The sequence below is a fragment of the Pristiophorus japonicus genome, chromosome 4, assembly GCF_044704955.1.
Source record: "Pristiophorus japonicus isolate sPriJap1 chromosome 4, sPriJap1.hap1, whole genome shotgun sequence".
NCBI classification, from domain to species: Eukaryota; Metazoa; Chordata; class Chondrichthyes; family Pristiophoridae; genus Pristiophorus; species Pristiophorus japonicus.
In genome coordinates, this window is record NC_091980.1 from 153,713,818 (window position 1) to 153,738,461 (window position 24,644).

The following is a 24,644-nucleotide window of genomic DNA, read 5'->3' on the forward strand; positions in this document are numbered from 1 at the left end:
TCTGGCTGTAAAGCGCTTTGAGACGTCCGGTGGTTATGAAAGGCGCTATATATATTCAATTCTGTCTCTAGACCCATCTTTTGTTTCTTTGCTTGTCCCATTCCCATCCCCTTTTGCCTTCCACCATCATCCCTTAATCTCTCCTGCCTTCCACTCGATCACAGACCTTCCCTTTTGATCTTTCCTCCCTGCAGCCCTTTCCCTGCCTCTGTACTTACTTAAAACCCGTTACATCTCTAACTTTTCAGTTCTGATGAAAGGTCATCGCCCTGAAACTTTACCTGTTTCTCCACAGATGCTGCCTGACCTACTGAGTATTTCCAGCATTGTCTGTTTTTATAACAAGTGGCGACTGCTTTCAACACAGTATAACTACTAATATTCTCTACATTCAATTCCAGAAACAAGAGGATGTGCAAAGAAACTCCCACAACCAAGAAAAATGAGTCATTATTTGACCTTTAAAGCAGTTTGAAAACACTGCCATTGTATTCTCCCATTCTTTGCTGCAATGTGTTTACACCAGACGCCGTGCCATGAATTATTTCCGAACTTTTCAAACAATTTCACTGCGCTGTGCTGACTGCAAGTTCCAAACACAACATATTGCCGTTTCTTTGCTCTTCCAATTTCAGTCTAACATGTGAGCTATGGATTACAAGTCAGGCACTGCAGAAAATACAGCTTTTGTTCTAAGCCCTTGGTTTTGGTAACAGGGATTCCTGTGCAAGTAGGAATGGAGCACATTCCTACATAACTATGCAACAGTTTTAGCCTAAAGACTTCACTATTCACATCCTCAATCTAAAACGGAAGGCCCCAGATAAGATCAACAGTTCAAAACATTCAATATGAGGACGATGTAACTGTTTAATTCCACAATTTTCCCAAGAATAACTCCAAGCCATGGGCTCAAAATTACAACGTCCACAATAGCAGCAAGTTAAATTTTTCCAACAGGAAAAATTAAACTATTTTTTCCCCTTGTTTTAAATCCTAGTTCTTGTTCAATGCAAAGCTCACTAGTTCAGCATGCTTTTTGTTCACTGATTATAAATGCCGAGGTTCACTAACAGTTGCACATTTTGTAAAGCTTCAATCAGCATCAACACTCAAGAGGAAACATGAACAGCAGCACAATGTCTGACAGCTTTGGAAGTTGTTGCGAATTACCCCAGAACATTACAGGTGATGCTGGTTGAAGACCCTCCAGGTAAAAGAATCAATTCTCTCCTTTTGCTGCCTTCTAACTAGGGGTTCGTAAATTTAATTGTCGATTCATGTAACAGTGTCGGATCAAAGGTGTGACACAGCAAAAACAAACACGCCTCGCTGGCTGCGTGCGTCATGCTGTCTCCTTGCCCTGGTTGCTCAGATGTCTTTTCTGTTACCTGTCCATATTATTACCTTTTGAAACTGAAGGCTGAGTAATCAAGAACACAGAACCAGAATAAAAATGTTTTTATTGATTCTGCTCTCCTTCAAATCATACTGCAGGAAAAGGACTTCCAGTGCAGAGTCCCAACCATATGAAGTACCAACTCCATTCACTCTGAGCACTTTCCAGAATTTGAGCTAATTGACAAACTAGTGTCAGCCATGGCTCAGTGGGCAGCACTCTCGCCTCGGAGTCAGAAGGTTGTGGGTTCAAATTCCACTCCAGGAACTTGAACACATAAATCTAGGCTGATCCTCCAGTGCAGTGCTGAGGGAGTGCTGCACTGTTGGAGGTGCCATCTTTCAGATGAGAGACATTAAACTGAGGCCCCGTCTGCCCCCTCAGGTGGATGTAAAAGATCCCGTGGCACTATTCCGAAGAGCAGGGGTTATCCCCGGTGTCCTGGCCAATATTTATCCCTCAATCAACATTTAAAAAAATTATCTGCTCATCACATTGCTGTGTGTGGGAGCTTGCTGTGTGCAAATTGACTGCCACATTTCCCACATTATAACAGTGACTACACTCCGAAAGTACTTCATTGGCTGTAAAGCGCTGAGACGTCCAGTCATGAAAGGTGCTATATAAATGCAAGTCTGTCTTTCTTTTGAACCGTGTCATGGCCCAATCTGTTATACTCACCTGTCGAGGTGAGACATTTCACATGGCTTCTGAAAACTTTTTTTTAAAAAAACCACATCAAATCACTTGCCTTGCCCACAATCCATTAGCAAATTGAAGGGTCTTTTGCTTAGTTTCCCAGAAATAAACCTATCCAACAGATTTAAGTTCAGTGTAAATGGTAGAAGTCCCAGTTCTGTAGAGAACGCACTGATACACCACACTACAGTAAAACCATAACCTGTAGAACTGCTCCCTTGTTAACACAGACTGAACATTAACATCTCACCTCCCAGTGCCACTCTTCAACGAGTCGCAAGGTATCGGGGCCAAAGCAGCAGATCAATAATCCACACCCCCCGCCCCCATTCCCATCCGCGCCCCGCCCCACCCCCTAAACCCACCGTCTCCCCATCCCTTAAACCCCCCCCACAGTCTCCCCATCCCCTAAACCCCCCCCCCCCCGTCTCCCCATCCCCTAAACCCCCCTCCCCCCCGTCTCCCCATCCCCTAACCCCCCCCCCCATCTCCCCATCCCCTAAACCCCCCCCCCGTGTCTCCCCATCCCCTAAACAACCCCCCATCCGCTAAATCACCCCCCCCCGCCGTCTCCCCATCCCCTAAACCACACCCCCGCCGTCTCCCCATCCCCTAAACCACAACCCCCCCCGTCTCCCCATCCCCTAAACCCCCCCCCCCCCCCCGTCTCCCCATCCCCTAAACCACCACCCCCCTCGTCTCCCCATCCCCTAAACCACCCCCCATCTCCTAAACCGCCCCCCCTCCCATCTCCCCATCCCCTAAACCGCCCCTCCCCCCCGTCTCCCCATCCCCTAAACCACACCCCCCCCGTCTCCCCTAAACCACACCCCCCCCCCGTCTCCCCATCCCCTAAACCACCCCCTCCCCCAAACCACCCCCTCCCCTAAATCACCCCCCCCCGTCTCCCCATCCCCTAAACCCCCCCCCCCCCCCGTCTCCCCATCCCCTAAACCCCCCCTCCCCCGTCTCCCCATCCCCTAAACCACCACCCCCCTCGTCTCCCCATCCCCTAAACCACCACCCCCCTCGTCTCCCCATCCCCTAAACCACCACCCACCTCGTCTCCCCATCCCCTAAACCACCACCCACCTCGTCTCCCCATCCCCTAAACCACCACCCCCCTCGTCTCCCCATCCCCTAAACCACCACCCCCCTCGTTTCCCCATCCCCTAAACCACCCCCCCATCTCCTAAACCGCCCCCCCCCCATCTCCCCATCCCCTAAACCACCCCCCCCCCCCCCGTCTCCCCATCCCCTAAACCACCCCCCCCCATCTCCCCATCCCCTAAACCAACCCCCACCTCCCTATCAGTCCCCACCCGCACCCTACCCTCCACCCCAAATATTTCTCATTACCTTTGCCAGAAGAAAAACTGAGCAATGTGGAAATCATTGTGTGGATCTGTAAATGTAAGTTAATCTGTCACACTGCATTGGCCTATCAACTCAACCCAAACTCTGAACTCTGCACCTCCCGGACATCTTTAGGGAGCTGCTATTACCGATTAGCCTTAGTTTCTAGTACGTTCCAATGTTCCATGAAACTCAAGTGCTCTATTGTTGCAAATGGAGGCTCCTGCACATGGAGTTAGGAAGGTTCTGGAACTCTCCAGCTTGGAGGTCACTGATGCTGCTGCCTATGTTACAAAGGTTAATGTTGGTAGTTTCAATTTCAGGAGCTGAAGGTCACTCCTGATCAGCTCCCAGTATGAGACACTTCTCTACATGCAATAAATACCAATGCCTGCACACCCTCAAACTCTAGTGATAGGAACACATTACGTGATCAGGGCAGAAAGTCTGCACCATAACCAGTGAAACTCAACTGTCCTTGGTGTCCATGAAAAAGCCGGGCTCATAATCGTCTCTTTTGACTTTGAAGAGCTTCCATGATGCCACACTATGCCATGATGGCTCCAATACAGGTGTGGGGCAAAAGTCTTTGGCTGTCCACACTATTCTGCCCATTGATGGACAATGTGGCGACTTCTATTTCAAGGGAATTGGCCTGTATGACATCCCTGAAACAGATGCTCAGTGACTCCAACTATCATTATACAGACACTGATTTGGGGTTTGCATGGGAGAAAAATGGATTGAATATAATCTCAAAAGATAGGTAAAAATCCCATGTAAACAGAACGACTTATTCGCTCATTGCAAACCAGGGCATTAACTTTAAATTGACAATCATGGAATGTGATGGACAAAACACTAGTACATTTTTTTTTTAATTGTTTGTAAATGAGATTTTCACGTTAAAGAGGAGCCCTGATCATCAACCCTTTAAAAGCTCAGGTTTGAACATCCAACTACAGAGTCAGGGTACTGGAGTATTGGGTTGAATGTGTAGACCCAAGTATACATACCCCACAAAACACAGTCACAGGTATATATGCACACACAAACTGACAGATACTGAGAGCACCTACAAAAGCATGTGCAATGTACCATTTGCACTGGGGATGGCTGCTGTTGGGAGATATATCTGTTAAAAGGCCAAAATCATTACACAAATGACTAATAATGAAGACAGCTTCCCCTGCCAGCTCGTCTGTTGTGCGAGGATATTAGTTTACCAAATACAGATGCGCCTGACTTATACACTCTAGTGGCGAAAGCAGGTACTGCAGTAGTGCAGAAATTCACAAACTGAACTATTTTGGGCCGTACATTGTGGCCTCTCCGAGTGCATACGTGCCCGAAGAGGCCCTGCAAGTGCCGGGATTTGCGAACTGTAAAAATCTCAGCACACGTATTCCCGGGAGAAGGACATCCGCGGGCAGAGATTTAGGCTATTTGCGAATGTCCTTCAAACACTTACGCCTGGTACAGCTTACTTTTAAAAGATAAAGTTTTGATTGATAAAATGTTATTTTTCTATAACTTTTATATTAAAAGCCCTGTCCATTAAGGTAAGTTTATTTTTACCCTATTAAAACATTTTAAAAAATTCAAAAACATTGTCGAAAACATTAAATTAAATTCAATTTCAATTCATTTTAAATATGTTGTGTTTTTCTTATTTAAAATGGTTGTGTTTTTCAGGGTTTCCCTATTCACAGAAATGGTGATATCCGTACAAATGGAATTCACCATTACTGTGAATGGGATACACCATTTTAATCGGTTGGTCTGGCCCACGTGATCCTAGGTTGCGCCTATGTTCCTGGGATGTGTGTGGCCATACTCTGGACTGTGAATGTAGGCCTTGGACTGCAAGTATACATTCCTCCGGGACCACCGGGTACTTTCGGTCAGAGACGTCCACCCGCAGGAAGCCTCCAACCACAATTTCTGGGCCATCATCATTTTAGTTCAGGGCCTGTTTTAAAGAGAAAAGGCTTGCATTTATATAGCGCCTTTCATGACTGCCAGACTTTTCAAAGAGCTTTACAGCCAATGAAGTACTTTTGGAGTGTAGTCACTGTTGTAATGTGGGTAACGCAGCAGCCAACTTGCACACAGCAAGCTCCCACACACAGCAACGTGATAATGACCAGATAATCTGGTTTTGTTATGTTGATTGAGGGATAAATATTGGCCAGGACACCGGGGATAATTTCCCTGCTCTTCTTCGGAATAGTGCCATGGGATCTTTTACATCCACGAGAGAGCAGACAGGGCCTCGAAAGAAGGCACCTCATACAGTGCAGCTCCTTCAGCACTGCACTGGAGTGTCAGCCTAGATTATGTGCTCAAGTCCCTGGAGTGGGACTTGAACCCACAACCTTCTGGCTCAGACAGGCGATGGTGCGACTCAGCCACAGCACTTCATCATCATCATCATAGGTGGTCCCTCGTATCGAGGATGACTTGCTTCCACGCCGAAAAGGGAGGAGTTCACAGGTGTTTCAATGAAGGACCTAATATTCCAGATCCCGAACTACATCCTGAAGGGTGGAAGATGCCTGTGCGTGGATTTTTTTTTAATGTGGGGTGGCTGTTGCACACCAGCCACCACACGGGCTTGACAGAACTAGGTCTTGGTCTAGTGGCAAGGACTAACCCAGATGACTGGAGACCAATCTCTTACCAAGTATTTGACTATCAGACAATAGTGGCTTTTAGACGCACACTAGATTTATTCAGAGCAGGTGACCCATTAATACATTGAGCTGCAGAATCATGGACGTAGTGCCGGTAGGATAAGGCAGCAGACTTAGTATTGTAAACACGAGGGAACTGCCTGAAATCTCCAGAACTCCTGAATTCCACATCAGGAACCAGAAAGCAGATTGAAAACATAAAAGTGACTGACGAACTGCTGATATACGTGGCCCAAAAGCAGAAGGAGGCGGGGTGGGGGGGTTGACAGGTAGGCAAAGTGCAAACTGCTCGCATCTTGCTGTATTGTCATCTCTGCCTCACAATGAACATTTTAATTATTAGGAGTAGGCCCGAGCAGGAGTAGGTCACAAGGCCCCGAGAGTCTGCTCTGCTATTCAGTAAGACCATGGCTGATCTTTGACCTCAACTCCACTTTCCCACCGATCTCCATATCCTTTGATTCCCCGAGAGTCCAAAAATCTCTCAGCCTTGAATACACTCAATGACTGAGCATCCACAGCTCTTTGGGATAGAGAATTCCAAAGATTCATAACCCTGAGTGAAGAAATTCCTCCTCATCTCAGTCTTAAATGGCCGATCCCTTATCCTGAGACTGTGCCCCCTGGTTCTAGACTATCCAGCCAGGGGAAACAACCTCAGCATCTACCCTGAAAATCTCCCTCAGAATCCTTTATGTTTCAATGAGCTCACCTCTCATTTTTCTAAATTGCAGAGAGTATTGGCCCAATGTACTCAATCTCATAGGACAACCCTCTCATCCCAGGGAACAATCAAATGAACCTTCGTTGCACCACCTCGAAGGCAAGTATGTCCTTCCTCAGATAAAATGACAAAAACTGTGTCCAGTACTCCAGCTGTGGACTCACCAAAGCCATGTACAATTGTAGCAAGACTTCCTTACTCTTGCACGCCAACCCCCTTGCAATAAAGGCCAACGTACCATTTGCCTTCCTAATTGCTTACTGTACCTACATACTAACTCGGTTTCCAGTACAAAGACACCTAAATCTTTCTGAACATTTAATAGTTTCTAACCACTTAAAAATATTCTGTTTTTCTATTCTTCCTCCCAAAGTGAATAACCTCATTTCCCCATATTATACTCCATCTGTCATCTTACTGCCCACTCACTTAACCTGTTTATATCCCTTTGCAGGCTCTGTGTCCTCCTCACAACTTACTTTCCCACCTAGCTTTGTATTGTCAGCAAACTTGGATGCATTGCACTCAGTCCCTTCATCCAAGTCATCAATATAGATTGTAAATAGCTGAGGCTTCAGCACTGATCCCTGTGGCAACCCCCCTGCCAATCAGAAAATGATCCATTTATCCTTACTCTCTGTTTTTGTGTCAGTTAACCAATCCTCTATTCATACTAATCTATTACTCCCAACCCCATGAGCCCTTATCTTGTGTAATAACCTTTTATGTGGCAGCTTATCAAAAGCCTTTTGAAATCCAAATATACTACATCCACTGGTTCCCCTTTATCTACCCAGCTAGTTATATCCACAAAAATCTAATACATTTGTTAAACATGATTTCCCCTTCATAAAACCATGTTGACTCTACCTAATCATATTATGATTTTCTAAGTGTCCTATTATCACTTCCTTAATAATGGATTCCAGCATTTTGCCGATGACCAATGTCAAGCTAACTGGCCTGTAGTTTCTGGTTTTCTCTCTCTCCCTCCTTTCTTGAATAGTGGGGTTACATTTGCTACCTTCCAATCTGCTGGGACCATCCCTGTATCTAGGAAAGTTTGGAAGATCACAACCAATCCATCCACTATCTCTGCAGCCACCTCTAGGATGTAAACCGTCAGGCCCAGGGGATTTGTCGGCTTTTAGTCCCATTAGTATCTCTAGTACTTTTCTCTACTGAAACAGAAAGTACATATTCTTTGTACCAAACTTTGTTTGCTGGGTGACTGGAATGATCTGTGCTGCTCAGACAGGTCCTTTATGGTGGAATCAGTTACTGCGCTGCATGGAACACCCAGTATTGATAGTGCTTCATAGAACACCCAATGAGTTTGGCAACGCATTGTAAATGGTTAATATTTGTTTGGAGTCATTTAGTTAAATATTCACGGGCCTAAGACACCAGAGTAAAATCTTTCACTTAGGCTAGCAGTCAGTTCCATCATCTGTTAAAGGGAAAAAGTTCACGGCGTAGAGTTTTGGTCTCCTTATTTGAGGGGGGATATACTTGCATTAGAGGCAGTTCAGAGAAGGTTCACTGGGTTGATTCCTGACATGAGGAAAGGTTGAGCAGGTTAGGCCTGTAATCATTGGGAGTTTAGATGAATGAGGTGATCTTATTGCAATAAACAAGATTCTGAGGGGGCTCGACAGGGTAGATGCAGTTTCCCCTCATGGGGGAATCTAGAACTAGGGTATAGTTGCAGAATAAGGGGTCGCCCATTTAAGACGGAGGGTTGTGAATCTTTGGAATTCTCTACCTCAAGTGTGGAAGGTGAGTCATTGAATATATTCATGGCTGAGATAGACAGATTCTTAAACTATAGGGGAGTCAAAGGTTATAGGGAACTGGCAGGGAAGTAGAGTTGAGGCCAAGATCAGATCAGCTATGATCTTACTGAATGGCGGAGCAGGCTCGAAGGACTGTATGGCCTACTCCTGCTCCTATTGTATTCTTATGCTGCCTGATCTGCTGAGCATTTCCAGCATTTTTCTATTTTTATAACTAAACCTACAAATGAATGCAGAGGAAGAGACAGTGATGTGTCATTCCGGCAGGATGTGAGAGTTTCAAGCACCAGGTGTTGGCTTGCGCAAACACGTCCGTGGGAACGGTTTCCGATACACGTTGCTCGAGCTCAAAATCTCAGAGCTCTAGATGCAAATAGAGACAATCAGACACATCAGGGAGAGAGCGCAGTTTCTGCAGCAAGAGTTTGAGAGGGTAATCACAGCGGAGAGAGAACCAGCAGCAGAAGTGGATAGATAGGTGACTGAGGGGCAAGGAAAGGCACAAAGTGTTAGAACAGGAGCACCCTGTGCAATCTACACTCAAGATTCCTGTGGGGGAAAAGGACTCTGGGTGGGTTCATCAAATAAATCTCAACCGCCCCAACAAATGGTGTGAGATTAACAACACAGCTGGAAATGCAGCAGTTAGTTATAGGGGATTCCAGAGTTAAATGGACCGACATGATCTGCTGTCCAGACCAACAACCCTGGATGCCTTGTTGCCTCCTGAAGGAAAAGGTTGTGGATGGGGAGGAAGAGCAACTAGTTATTGGCCTGGAAATCCCAGCCTTCCCGGGTCCGTAGACCCGCGAAGACAATGCAAAAGCCGGTTTTCAGCGCACAATGCGCATGCGCTGAAAATCGGCTTTTCCGATCGGTCAAGCTCCAGCTAGTCGGCCCATCATCGCTTTTGTCTCTCCAATCTCTCCTGCCTTCCACCCTATCACAGACCTTCTCTTTTGTTCTTTCCTCCCCCCACCTCCTTTCAGTGCTCCTTAAGAACCTGTTCTTTTCGAACATTCTCCAGTTCTGATGAAGGGTCATTGACCTGAAATGTTAATCCTGTTTCTCGCTCCACAGATGCTGCTTGACTCACTGAGAATTCCAGCATTTTCTGTTTTTAAGTTATCAATGATGTGGGTAAATAAAGGTCTGAAGTCCTTCAAACTGAATTTGGATTAGGAATTGAGTTTAGTAGCCAAATTTCACAGGTGGTAACCTCAGATTTAAAAATTCTCACCCTAGTTTTCAATCTCTCCATGGCTTCATCCCTCCCTATCCCTGCAGCCCTTCGAGTTATCTGTGCCCCTCCAAATCTGGCCTCTTGTACATCCCTGATTTTCATCATCCACCATTGGCAGGCATGCCTTCAGTTACCTGGGCCTAAACTCTGGAATTCCCTCCTTAAACCTCTCTACTTTAAGATGCTCCTTAAAACCTACCTCTGATCAAGCTTTTGGTCACTCACCATAATATCTTTATGTGGCTTGGTCTGATATGGTGCTGTGATGTGACTGGAGACATTTTCACTATGTTAAAGGTACTATATAAATGCAAGTAGTAGTTGTTGATTACTTCCCCAGCCATTTGGTAGAATAGGGAAAGACAGGAAGATTAGGGAAATCAATGCATGGCTAAAGGAGTGGAGTCAGGAAGAAGAATTCCACTTTATTGGGCATTGGCACCAGCTCTGGGACAAATGGAGAGCTATTCATAAGAAAATAATAGGAGCAGTAGGAGGCCACCACGTCGGAGGTGTGTGGAGAGGCGTGAATCCAGGGTCCGCGAGAGGCCTATAAAAGGCCCAACGCGGCGGCAGTCGGGAGCAGCGTCGAGGAGGTGCGTGGAGAGGCGCGAGTCCGGGATCCGCGAGAGGCCTATAAAAGGCCCAACGCGGCGGCAGTCGAGAACCGCGTCGAGGAGGTGCGTGGAGAGGCGCCGCTTGTGCAGCTACAGGGAGAAGGCAAAAAAGAAGTAGAAAGAAACAGAACGGTGACATCACAGCCAAGGGGGTAAGTGATTGGTGAGTAGTTTTTCTTTTTTCTCTTCTATAAAAGGGAGTAAACTTTAGCATTGTTGTTGCTAATTTAAGTGTATCTAAGGGTTAAATCATGGCAGGACAGCTCGGTCACGTGATAGGCTCCTCCTGTACCATGTGGGAACTCGGACACTTCCGGTGTCCCTGACGACTAAGTGTGCGGAAAGTGTACCCGCCTCCAGCTCCTGACGGTCCGCGTTGGTGGATTTACTCTGGAGCATCCAAAATGCTGAGAATGACGTGAGTAGCACGTGTAGCAAGTTAGTCTTACCACAGGTGAAGGGTCCACAGCCGGATAGGGAATGGAAGACCAGCAGGAAGAGCAGTGCAAGGAAGGTAGTGCAGGGGTCCCCTGCGGTCATCCCCCTGCAAAACAGATACACCACTTTGAGTGCTGTTGAGGGGGATGACTCATCAGGGGAGGGCAGCAGCAGCCAAGTTCATGGCACCGTGGCTGGCTCTGCTGCACAGGAGGGCAGGAAAAAGAATTGGAGAGCGATAGTGATAGGGGATTCGATTGTAAGGGGAATAGATAGGCGTTTCTGCGGCCGCAACCGAGATTCCAGGACGGTATGTTGCCTCCCTGATGCAAGGGTCAAGGATGTCTCTGAGCGGGTGCAAGACATTCTGAAAAGGGAGGGTGAACAGCCAGTTGTCGTGGTGCACATTGGCACCAACGATATAGGTTTAAAAAAAGGGATGAGGTCCTATGAGACGAATTTAAGGAGCTAGGAGCTAAAATAAAAAGTAGGACCTCAAAAGTAGTGATCTCAGGATTGCTACCAGTGCCACGTGCTAGTCAGAGTAGGAATCGCAGGATAGCTCAGATGAATATGTGGCTTGAGCAGTGGTGCAGCAGGGAGGGATTCAAATTCCTGGGGCATTGGAACCGGTTCTGGGGGAGGTGGGACCAGTACAAACCGGACGGTCTGCACCTGGGCAGGACCGGAACCAATGTCCTAGGGGGAGTGTTTGCTTGTGCTGTTGGGGAGGAGTTAAACTAATATGGCAGGGGGATGGGAACCAATGCAGGGAGACAGAGGGAAACAAAATGGAGACAGAAGCAAAAGACAGAAAAGGAGGAGATGAGTAAAAGTGGAGGGCAGAGAAACCCAAGGCAAAAAACAAAAAGGGCCACTGTACAGCAAAATTCTAAAGGGTCAAAGTGTAATAAAAAGGCAAGCATGAAAGCTCGGTGCCTCAATGCAAGGAGTATTCGGAACCCAGGAGAGGGCTCTGAGCTAGTTAGAGTGGGTGAGAGCTCAGGTGAACAGGACCCCAAGAAAGAATGCAAAAGGCAGGAGGCAACAGAGCAGAGTAGCACTGGGGTAAGTGTAAACCACAAGGTGATAGGAAGGGACAATATGTATGAATATAAAGGGGCTGCAGGAGGGGTCAAAACTAAAAATCATGGTTTAAAAACTAGTATTAAAACACTCTACCTAAACGCACGCAGCATTCGAAATAAAGTAAATGAGTTGACGGCACAAATCATTACAAATCAGTATGATTTGGTGGCCATTACAGAAACGTGGTTGGAGGGTGGCCAAGACTGGGAATTAAACATACAGGGGTATCTGACAATTCGGAAAGATAGACAAGAAGGGAAAGGAGGTGGGGTAGCTCTGTTAATAAAGGATGATATCAGGGCAGTTGAGAGACACGATATTGGCTCTAATGAACAAAATGTTGAATCATTGTGGGTGGAGATTAGAGATAGTAAGGGGAAAAAGTCACTGGTGGGCCTAGTTTATAGGAGGAATTCATAATGCATACGGGATTGTTTCTGAGAACAGTATGTTACAGAACCTACAAGGGAGCAAACTATCTTAGATCTGGTCCTGTGTAATGAGACAGGAATATTAAACGATCTCCTAGTAAAAGATCCTCTCGGAATGAGTGATCACAGTATGGTTGAATTTGTAATACAGATTGAGGGTGAGAAAGTAGTGTGTCAAACGAACGTACTATGCTTAAACAAAGGGACTACAGTGGGATGAGGGCAGAGTTGGCTAAAGTAGACTGGAAACACAGACTAAACAGTGGCACAACTGAGGAACAGTGGAGGACTTTTAAGGAGCTCTTTCATAGCGCTCAACAAAAACATATTCCAGTGAAAAAGGGCGGTAAGAGAAGGGATAACCAGCTGTGGATAACCAAGGAAATAAAGGAGAGTATCAAATTAAAAACCAATGCATATAAGGTGGCCAAGGTTAGTGGGAAACTAGAAGATTGGGAACATTTTAAACGACAGCAAAGAATGACTAAGAAAGCAATAAAGAAAGGAAAGATAGATTACGAAAGTAAACTTGCGCAAAACATAACAGATAGTAAAAGCTTTTACTGATATACAAAACGGAAAAGAGTGACTAAAGTAAATGTTGGTCCCTTCGAAGATGAGAAGGGGAATTTAATAATGGGAATTGTGGAAATGGCTGAGACCTTAAACAATTATTTTGCTTCGGTCTTCACAGTGGAAGGCACAAAAACCATGCCAAAAATTGCTGGTCACGGGAATGTGGGAAGGGAGGATCTTGAGATAATCACTATCACTAGGGGGGTAGTGCTGGACAGGCTAATGGGACTCAAGGCAGACAAGTCCCCTGGTCCTGATGAAATGCATCCCAGGGTATTAAAAGAGATGGCAGAAGTTATAGCAGATGCATTCGTTATAATCTACCAAAATTCTCTGGACTTTGGGGAGGTACCAGCAGATTGGAAAGCAGCTAATGTAATGCCTCTGTTTAAAAAAAGGGGGCAGACAAAAGGCAGGTAACTATAGGCCGGTTAGTTTAACTTCTGTAGTGGAGAAAATGCTTGAAGCTATCATAAGGAAGAAATAGCGGGACATCTAGATAGGAATAGTGCAATCAAGCAGACGCAACATGGATTCATGAAGGGGAAATCATGTTCAACTAATTTACTGCAATTCTTTGAGGATATAACGAGCATGGTGGATAGAGGTGTACCAATGGATGTGGTGTATTTAGATTTCCAAAAGGCATTCGATAAGGTGCCACACAAAAGGTTACTGCAGAAGATAAAGGTACGCAGAGTCAGAGGAAATGTATTAGCATGGATCGAGAATTGGTTGGCTAACAGAAAGCAGAGAGTCGGGATAAATGGGTCCTTTTCGGGTTGGAAATCAGTGGTTAGTGGTGTGCCACAGGGATCGGTGCTGGGACCACAACTGGTTACAATATACATAGATGACCTGGAAGAGGGGACAGAGTGTGGTATAACAAAATTTGCAGATGACACAAAGATTAGTGGGAAAGCGGGATGTGTAGAGGACACAGAGAGGCTGCAAAGAGATTTAGATAGGTTAAGCGAATGGGCTAAGGTTTGGCAGATGGAATACAATGTCGGAAAATGTGAGGTCATCCACCTTGGGGGAAAAAAAAAAACAGTAAAAGGGAATATTATTTGAATGGGGAGAAATTACAACATGCTGCGGTGCAGAGGGACCTGGGGGTCCTTGTGCATGAAACTCTTTTGAGTTTACCTGAAAAAAAAACATTAAACCGTGCCACCCGCCTGGGTGACACAGCAGACATTTTCAAGGCCCCTTTTTAATTCCCAAAAAGTTAGTTTGCAGGTGCAGCAGGTAATCAGGAAGGCGAATGGAATGTTGGCCTTCATTGCAAGAGGGATGGAGTACAAAAGCAGGGAGGTCCTGCTGCAACTGTACAGGGTATTGGTGAGGCTGCACCTGGAGTACTGCGTGCAGTTTTGGTCACCTTACTTAAGAAAGGATATACTAGCTTTGGAGGGGGTAGAGACGATTCACTAGGCTGATTCCGCAGAGGGGGTTACCTTATGATGATAGTTTGAGTAGACTGGGTCTTTACTCGTTGGAGTTCAGAAGGATGAGTGGTGATCTTATAGAAACATTTAAAATAATGAAAGGGGTAGACAAGATAGAGGCAGAGAGGTTGTTTCCACTGGTCGGGGAGACTAGAACTAGGGGGCACAGCCTCAAAATACGGGGGAGACAATTTAAAACCGAGTTGAGAAGGAATTTCTTCTCCCAGAGGGTTGTGAATCTGTGGAATTCTCTGCCCAGGGAAGCAGTTGAGGCTAGCTCATTGAATGTATTCAAATCAAAGATAGATAGATTTTTAACAATAAGGGAATTAAGGGTTATGGGGAGCGGGCAGGTAAGTGGAACTGAGTCCATGGCCAGATCAGCCATGATCTTGTTGAATGGCAGAGCAGGCTTGAGGGGCTAGATGGCCTACTCCTGTTCCTAATTCTTATGTACCTGGCCCCTTGAGCCTGCTCTGCCATTTAATAAGATCATGACTGATCCGATCATGGACTCAGCTCCACTTTCCTGCCCGCTCTCCATAACATTTTATTCCTTTATCACTCAAAATTCTGTCCATCTCCATCTTAAATATTCCACAATGACCAGCTACATCTGAACAGGAAGGGTGATAATGTACAGATAAACTGGTTAAAGTGATAGGAAAAGTAGTGGTATTAAAGAGAGTTAAAATGTATGTATTGCAATACAAGAGTGTGGATGTAATTATTTTACAGGAAGGTCTAGATTCAATTACATAAACCTGGCTGCAAACTGGACAAGATTGGAAAATAAACATATCAGGATATAATATTTAGAAGAGTTAACAAAGATAAGGAAGGAGGCAAAGTAGTAATATAAAAAAGGGAGACTGTATATAGGGTTGATGTAAAAACCCTCGACAATAAAGAGGTAGACATTAAATACGGTTGGCAAAGATTAAAAATGGTTTGTTAGATTAGTAGGGGTGTATTACGGACCTCTAAATTATGGATAGGCAATTGAAGAGGCAATCTATTGTCCGATTCGAGAGCAAAGTGGGAACAAAATTTACTGTTCCAGGAGATTTTAGTTATCCATGTATTGACAGAGAGAGGGTGTAGATGCAAGAAAGGGAAGGGAATTCCTAAAATATGTACGTGGGTCCTTTCTAAAGGGCAGAGGTGTCGCTAGATCCATTTCAGTAATGGAATACATCAAGTAGATTAACAAAATGTCCTGAAGTGGTTGACAGCGAGATGAGTGATATTATGATGGATAAAAGGAAAATTTTACAAAGTTAGAATCATAGAAGTTTAGAAGTTTAGAGCACAGAAGGAGGCCATTTCAGCCCATCATGTCCATGCCGGCCAACAAGAGGTTATCCAGCCTAAAACCATTTTCCAGCTCTAGGTCCGTAACCCTGTAGGTTACGGCACTTCAGGTGCACATCCAAGTACTTTTTAAAATGTGGTGAGGGTTTCTGCCTCTACCATCCTTTCCGGCAGTGAGTGCCAGACCCCCACAACCCTCTGCATGAAGACATTTCCACTCAAATCCCCTCTAAACCTTTTACCAATTCCTTTAAATTTATGCCCCCTGGTTGTTGATCCCTCTGCTGAGGGAAATAGGCCCTTTCTATCCACTATATCTAGTTCCCACATAATTTTATACACCTCAATGAGGTCTCCCCTCAGCCTCCTCTGTTCCAATGAAAACAAATCCAGCCTATCTAATCTGTCCTCATAACTTAGATTCTCCACTTCGGCAACATCGTCATAAATCTCCTCTGTACCCTCTCCAGTGCAATCACGTCCTTCCTGTAATGTGGTGACCAGAACTGCACGCAGTACTCCAGCTGTGGTCTAACTAGTGTTTTATACAGTTCAAGCATAACCCACCTGCTCTTATATTCTATGCCTCAGCTAATAAAGGCAAGCATTCCATATGCCTTCTTAACCACTTTATCGACCTGGCCTGCTACTTTCAGGGACCTGTGGACATGCACTCCAAGGTCCCTTTGTTCCTCTACACTACTCAGTATCCTATCATTTAATGTGTATTCCCTTGCCTTGTTAGCCCTCCCCAAATGCATTACCTCACAATTCTCTGGATTGAATTCCATTTGCCACTGTTCTGCCCACCTGACCAGTTCATTGATATCTTCCTGCAGTCCGCAGTTTTCTTCTTTATCAACCACACAGCCGATTTTAGTATTATCCGCCAACTTCTTAAGCATACCCCCAACATTCAAGTCTAAATCATTGATGTATATCACAACAAGCAAGAGACCTAGTATTGAGCCCTGCAGAACCCCACTGGAAACATTCTTCCAGTCACAAAAACACCCATCAGCCATTACCCTCTGCATACTGCCTTTGAGCCAATTTTAGATCCAATTTGCCACTTTGCTCTGGATCCCATGGGCTTTTACTTTTGTGACCAGTCTGCCATGTGGGACCTTATCAAAAGCTTTGCTAAAATCCATATACACTACATCATATGCTTTGCCTTCATCGACCCTCCTGGTTACCTCCTCGAAAAAGTCAATCAAGTTAGTCCAACACTACCTTCCCTTAACAGATCCGTGCTGACTGTCCTTGATTAATCCATATCTTTCCAAGTGAAGATTTATCCTGTCCTTCAGGATTTTTTTCCAATAATTAGGCTGACTGGTCTATAATGACTCAGTCTTTCCCTTTTTTCCTTCATAAACAAAGGTACCACATTAGCAGTCCTCCAGTACCACACCTGAAGCCAGAGAGGATTGGAAAATGATAGTCAAAGCCTCTGCTATTTCCTCTTTTGTTTTATTTAACAGCCTGGGATACATTTCATCCGGGCCTGGTGATTTATCCACTTTCAAAGCTGCTAAACCCCTTAACACCTCCTCTCTCACTGTTTATTTCATCTAATGTCACACTTCTCTTCCTTGATAGGTCAGTCAGTTTAACATTTGTGATAGGGAAACATTTTGGATTCTCTAATTAAAAGGAAGAAATTACTACATATCTAGTTCGAAGCAGCCAGCACCGATTTCAAAAGCTATGAATCATGCTCGACAAACCTCATGGAAGTCTTCAAGGAGGCAACAGACATACATGGTAGATAGGGGAAATGCAGCAGATGCAATGTACATGGACTTTAGAAAAGCCTTTGCCAAGGCACCACCTGGAAGATTACTGGAGAAGATTAAGGGGTATAGAATTAGGTGGAGGGTAGCAAATTGGATGAAAAGTTTGTTAGAAGAGAGAAAACAGTAGGATTTAAGAGCAGTTTCAGAGTGATTCGAAGTGAGTAATGATGTCCCACTGGGTTCAGTTCTGGGGCCACTCCTGCTCATTGTGTCCAGTAATGATTTTGATATGGATCTAGAGAATTGTACCAAAATTTGCAAATACCAAATTAGGAGGTGGAGTTAATTATTTACAAGACCAAGGGAAGTTGCAATGGGATATTGATATTTTGGGGAAATGAACTAAAGTGGTAGATGGAACTTAATGTCAGCAAGTGTAAGATAATGCATTTTTCTAAAAAAAAAACAGTAATTATACTCTGAATGGAAATAGGCTCTGTGCTGTGGAAGAGCAGAGGGGAAGGGGTGTGGGTGCGTGGTGGTTGCCGGGTGGGAGGTGGGGAGAACAGGACATTAAAGACAACACCTCAGGTAAATAAAAATTGTAAAAAAAATATCTAATGGAATTCTAGATTTTAATCGTGTTATAAAATGAGGTTATGCTGAAGAAACACTTGAGAAATTGGGGCTTTTTTCATTAAGACAACAGAGTTTGCAGGGCAATGCAATAGTGTTTAAAATCATCAAAGAATGGGAGACAGTTGATGGCAGACTGTTTCCAGTAGTTGAGGGTCTAGAACAAGGGGCCATAGATACAAGATTAAATGTAAAAGATTTGGAACAGAGGGCAGGAGAAACTTCAGAGTTGTGAGGCTGTTGAATTCACTTTCAGGTTTAGTGAAACTATGTCAACATTCAATTAGATAGATGGATGAAGGGGAACAGGGAGGGTAAATGGGATTCGGACTATTTGCTCACGTGGAGGGTAAACGCTGACACGTGAGTAAATGGCCAGTTTCCATGTTATAACTTCTGTGCACTGCACATAAAACAAGGTTTTTATACCAAACCCAACAGAGTTTATTTCCTTGAGTTAACATCAATGTTTTTCTCAACACGAGAGTTTTCAGGTCTCTCTTGGCCATGAAGTTAAGTATTCCACAGTTTCTTGTTATCGCCCACTTCTACAACCTACACAAAACATTCTGTGGCTCCCCTGCTCTCTTCTCTCCTATTTCACTTATCCAGATAAAATCCCCCTCGCAACAAGTTTGAAGTGGTGTGCCTGGGGAATACTCAGGGTCCGCGTGATAATTTTTTCTTGTTACAGAATAGTGAGATGGGTTTGTGGTAAAGCTGTAAATTAATTCTACATCAAACTATGTCAATTCCTTCCCACATCTTTTCTCCCCCTCCAACCCACCCAAAAAAAATGACAGTGCCCTGTACTTGTCAAATGGAAAATTATTAGATGCACCCATTTACATTATCGTACCTGCATCTTCTTTACATTGGGAAAATCACCAGCAGAGATATTGTGTTCCTGCTGGAGGATTAGATAAATCTCTGGAAGTCTGCTTATCATTTCCTTTTTCTTTAGGTCTTTCCCAAACATTGCTGGCATCTCCTTCTTTAAGTAACTGATGATGTAGGCATGAACCTGGAAAGCAATGCAGATAATGGTTAGACAACACATGAAACATCCAATGTATTTAATATACATCTATATCTGTAGTATATCAAAATCTGTACACACTTCCTGTCTACAAATCTTATTTTCTGCGTTCATATTTTGGTCATCCTTTTGAGTCAACTGTTCCATTCTAACTTCATAGAATCATAGAAATTTATAGCACTGAAGGAGGCCATTTTGGTCCTTGCCAGCCGACAAAGCTATCCAGCCTAATCCCACTTTCCAGCTCTTGGTCCGTAGCCCTGTACGTTACGGCACTTCAGCATATCCAAGTACTTTTTAAATATGGAGGGTTTCTGCCTCTACCACCCTTTCAGGCAGTGTGTTCCAGATCCCCACAACCCTCTGGGTGAAAAGATTTTCCTCAAATCCCCTCTAAACCTCCTACCAATTACTTTAAATCTATGCCCCCTGGTTGTTCACCCCTCTGCTAAGGGAAATAGGTCCTTCCTATCCACTCTATCCAGGCCCCTCAATTTTATACACCTCAAAGAGGTCTCCCCTTAGCCTCTTCTGTTCCATTGTAAATGGGGCAAGACTGGAGAATTTTAGCTGTGTGGAAACTGATTATGTAAATCAGTCACATAACTATACCCCCCCACCAATGGTGGCGCTATAGCACATAATTTCTGCTTCTCCCATCCCTTTCGCCCCGACTTGAGAAACTCCTCAATTCCAACCAAATCACTTCCTCTGCTTTGCTAAGTACTAGTTAACTATAAATAATTAAAATAATCAAATTTTATATCATGCAACAGTAATGACTTTAAAATGTTGGCTGAATTATGTCTCCATGACCTGGTCCAACTAGCTCCCTGCCCTATAACCGTACTTCACCTGAAGATTATATCTGGTTTTCATTCATAGGAGATCAGCATTGTTAAAGATCTTGCTGAGAACACACACTTTCTGTCATCAGACCTTACTTCCATAGGTCACAATTTTTGAGATGGCTTTGGTTAACATTTACAACTGAAACTGCCTAAGACTACACGTCAAAAGTACCTCATTTGCTTTAAAGCTCTTTGGGGTGACCCGAGTTCGTGAAAAGTGCTATATAAATGCAAGCCTTTTCCTTTGTGTAAACATCTACAGCATGAATATGTAGAGAGTTCCCATTACTAAGTAGTTGCACATCATCTGCCACTAGCTGGTGCTGTAACACCTCCCGCTCCTATAGACCAGCTGCTGAAGCCCACTCATCGAAATTTAATGTCTCCATAAGTTTTAAATGTCTCAAATTTGGTGCCAGTATTCCTGAACTTTATACCTCTGGCCCCAATGCACTATCAATTTTTAAAATGCATCACCCTTCAGCTCTGACCCAGTCTTCCTATTTCTTTCACCCTATGGGCCAGTTTCATTGTGCTGAAAGACCATTTTAATATTTTGCACTGCCAAGTCTGCTTCCTTTGCCCCAAGAGGTCATTTCCCCACCCCATCTCCTCCAACCACCACCCCAGAGATCTTTGTTTCTTCCAGCTTGCAGGCCACTTAGTCAATTTATTTTCAGCTGCTCCAGCTCAGGGGGTATTGTTTGGAGTGTCTGCCAGATCGGGGGCACTTGATTTAATTGGTTTATTTTGTTTTCTACAAAAAAAGAGAAAGATATGGAGAATGTGGTCACAGACCGATGTAGAGGAGAGACGAGAAAAACAGGGAAAGACATGAAGGCTGAGAGATAGGGCAGACATTTGGAAGAAAGAAATTAATGTAAAAGATTAAGAGATAGGTGCAAGCTATTGCAGAGAGCGATGAGGTCAAAGAATGAGGAGAACATGCACAATAACGGAGGGGGAATATTACACAGATTAAAATGACAGATAGAACAGAACAAGACGGGTCAGGACAGAATATAGATGTCGAGGAAAGATATATAGCACATTGCAAAACTGATATACATCATATGTGGACAGCAATGATTAGGTTTTATTCTCATTGGGTACGCACCAAAACTTACAGGTAACAAATGCAATGGGACTTACAGCTGTGTAAAACACGCTGGGGCCAAAATTGGTCCGCCCATTTCTCAGCAGTATGTCGTTGCACACCGCGGCATACCGCTGAGACCAAAGGAGGGAAAATTGGTGAAAACATTTTCGGCATTCATCATCACAGGCAGTGCCACGGAATCGAGGAAGACTTGCTTCCACTCTTAAAATGAGTCCTTAGGTGGCTGAACCACAATTCTTGTCACAGGTGGGACAGATAGTCGTTGAGGGAAGGGGTGGGTGGGACAGGTTTGCCGCACGCTCTTTCCGCTGCCTGCGCTTGGTTTCTGCATGCTCTCGGCGATGAGACTAGAGGTGCTCAGCGCCCTCCCGGATGCATTTTCGGCATTATGTCGGTGGTCTGCATTGGGCGGTATGCATCATAGTAGTCGATCAAGACCGACTCAGTTCGATGGGCGGTGCGGCAGAGAACTGCGTGTGTGCGTGTACCACGTTAAATGGATTGAAGATTTATACTTTGATTTACTTTCCTTTCTACAGAGGAAGACATCTGCAATAGCGGCCGACCAGCATCGCACGGGGGGGGGGGTGCGGTGCGGTGCGGTGAGCCCCACAACCCAGGAGCCGCCTACAGATATGGTTGGGGATAGTAACCGTGCCACCACCAGTATTGGAGCTGACCCACTCACACAAGATGGCAAGTTGAATAAAATGCAGTTTGTGTTGCAGTCCTATTATGTCATGTAATCTAACTAACGTGGGCCTGATGTAATGTAAGTTTATTGCACTTAACGTTGGCCTCATGTGATGTACTGGAATGTTGGGGGCATGTAACGCAATTCATATATGCATTCTGTCTGCGATATGTAATGCAGCAGTGGTGGACATTTAAGATGGCGATAAGTCACTGTACTATGTACTCATGTAACCTTCATCCCTTTTCTGCTGCCAAACTTTTTTAAAATGTTGTTTTGTACTTCCAGACTCCAATGATTCAGACCAGGGACACAGACGACAGACCCACTGCCTCCACCTCTGGCGTCACCCAGCTCTCTCCTGTCGAGGAAGTGGAAAAGGAAAAAGAACAGGAAGAGCTGCTGATCCTGCAGCCAGTAGAGGTGGAACTGGTGTTGGAGACGGAGGAGGATGTACCAGCTCTATGTGGGACAGCTGGAACATCCTCCACCACGGAGTCTGTATTCAGGGGATTCCCCCATGGCTCCTCTGAATCTGTGGGATCAAGCCTTGCACAGCAAGGCACCCCCAGTGCTGCAGCGCCTCTGCCGTAGCGACGGAGGTTGGTGCAGGAAAGGTCGGTTGCTGTAGACGTGTACCAGGACATAGGTCGAGAGCTGCTCAAGGCCATGACTTCGATAGCCACTAACATCACGGCTCTATCAGAACGGCAATCGGAGGATCGCCACGATGGAACGAACCGGCGACGCCATACAGCAATCGACAGGATCAGGACATGGCGCAGAATCCCCAGGTGCCATAGTGGTCAGGTCGACAGCACCCAAGGGTGGGGAGGTGACTGATCATCTCCCAGCTCTGAAGCCTCACCTTCCATATCACGAGCTTCTCCTGGGGCCCCAGTTATTGCGCCTGCAACGTCTCACTCTCGCCTCTTTCCTCCTTTCCCCACCCCACCCCCCAACAGCAGCAACTCGGTGCGGTGCTGGACACCGGCTTGGTATATACCCTGAGAGGTCCATGCCATGGGCACTGGGAAAGGGAAGAGCGGCAGTAAGGGGGGGGGGGGGGGGAATAGCCCCAAGGGTGGGGAAGATGCACAGTGCGTGGACGGGGAAAGTAAAGGGCTTGTTAAAGTTATAAAATGTTTGTTAAAGTTTTTATCAAAGTTGTAAAAACTAATTTTTAATTTTTAGAGTTTGGAAACTGTATATTTTTTAAATTTTTAGATAAACGTTTGAATTGAATTTAACCACTCTTGTAGTATCAAACTTTTGGGGTAACAGTCCCAAAATGCAGCTCTCCACATTCAAGCAAAGCGTTCATTTATGAGTTGCTGACTTAACAATTTTGCAGTGTGCCCTCCACTGTGGTTTTGGGGGTGATGCCATGGTTCACCTGGAAGCTCCTCCTCATCCTCCTGTCCTCATCTTCCTCCTCTGTCTCCTGCACACTCTCCTCAAATGGTCCTGCAGTTCCGTGGCAATTCCTGTCCCAGCAGGATTGCTAAATTATGCAACATGCAGCACACCACTGTGAACTTAGCAACCTGCTCAGATAGTATTGTAGCCTGCCTCCAGAGTGGTCCAAGCATCGAAAGCGCTGCTTCAGCATTCCAATTGTCTAATGTTACTTGTGGCTATATGGCTTTTATTGTATCGTTGCTCGGGTTCTGTGTGAGGGTTCCGCAGGGGGGTGGGGGGGGGGGGGGTTCAAGAGCCATGTGGCGAGGCCATACCCTTTGCCCCCCAGCATCTAGCATTTACCTTGTGGCTCAGACTTCAACAGGTCAGACTCACTACTCTCCTGCAAGATATGCACATCATGGATGCTCCCTGGAAAGTTGGCATTCACTGCCATTATCCGCTGTGTATGGTCGCATACCAGCTGCATATTGAGTGAAATCCCTTACGGTTTCGGTACACTTCCGCCTTCTGTAATGGTGCTCACAATAGCATCCTGCACCTTGGGGAAGGCAGCAATGCGTGAAAATCCCAAAGCACTGTCACTCAGTGTCCCTCGTCAATGGGAAGTTTATAAATTCCATTCAGTGTGCATTCAGTGCTTCGGTTACCTGTCGAATGCACTGATGAGTAGAGTACTGAGAAATAGCACATATGGGCCCAGCTGATGATTGAAAAGACTCGCATGCATAAAAGAAAAGTGCCAGTCACCATCTCGACAGAGTGTGCAGTAATATTGATGCTACCGGGCTGCAGCTCTGCCTTAATGAGCTGGCAAATCTCAGTGATGACTTATTTTCGGAAACTCAGCCTTCGGATACACTGTCAATCGGTCAGGTCCAAGTATGAAACCTTCTCCCTGAAGATCCTTTGCGGACAAGGCCCCAGATAAGCACCTCCCCGCCACGGGCAGCAGTGGCAGCTAGATACTCCAGGGAGCAGCGCGAGCAGGTTAATGACTGCGACGAGGTGGAACTGGGCGACTACATTCATCATCATAGGCAGTCCCTCGGAATCGAGGAAGACTTGCTTTCACTCTTAAGTTCTTTGGTCGCTGTACAGTCCAATACGAGAGCCACAGTCTTTGTCACAGGTGGGACAGATAAACGTTGAGAGTTGACATTAGATGTCACAGGAAAGCAGGGAAGTGATTGGTTGGTGACTGTTTACTAAATAGCAGTAGTGTGTGTTTTACTAAGGGTTAGAATTCTGTGACATTGGTGGGACTAAAAATAAAACTTAATTAAATACATTAAGATGGCAGGACGGGTG

General features: G+C 45.2%; 1 protein-coding gene across 5 annotated transcripts in view; it reads right to left on the bottom strand.

The window, feature by feature from the left end:
• Positions 1-24,644, bottom strand: part of LOC139263109 (EH domain-containing protein 1-like) — a 119,388-nt gene that overhangs the window by 26,574 nt on the left and 68,170 nt on the right. For all 5 annotated transcript variants that reach the window (XR_011593044.1, XR_011593043.1, XM_070878658.1 and 2 more), the window contains exon 5: positions 19,067-19,231. Coding sequence is in view for 3 of the 5 variants with exons in the window: in XM_070878658.1 (XP_070734759.1) it covers positions 19,067-19,231 (165 nt within the window). In the remaining 2 variants the exon portion in view is untranslated. The remainder of the gene's footprint in view (positions 1-19,066; positions 19,232-24,644) is intronic.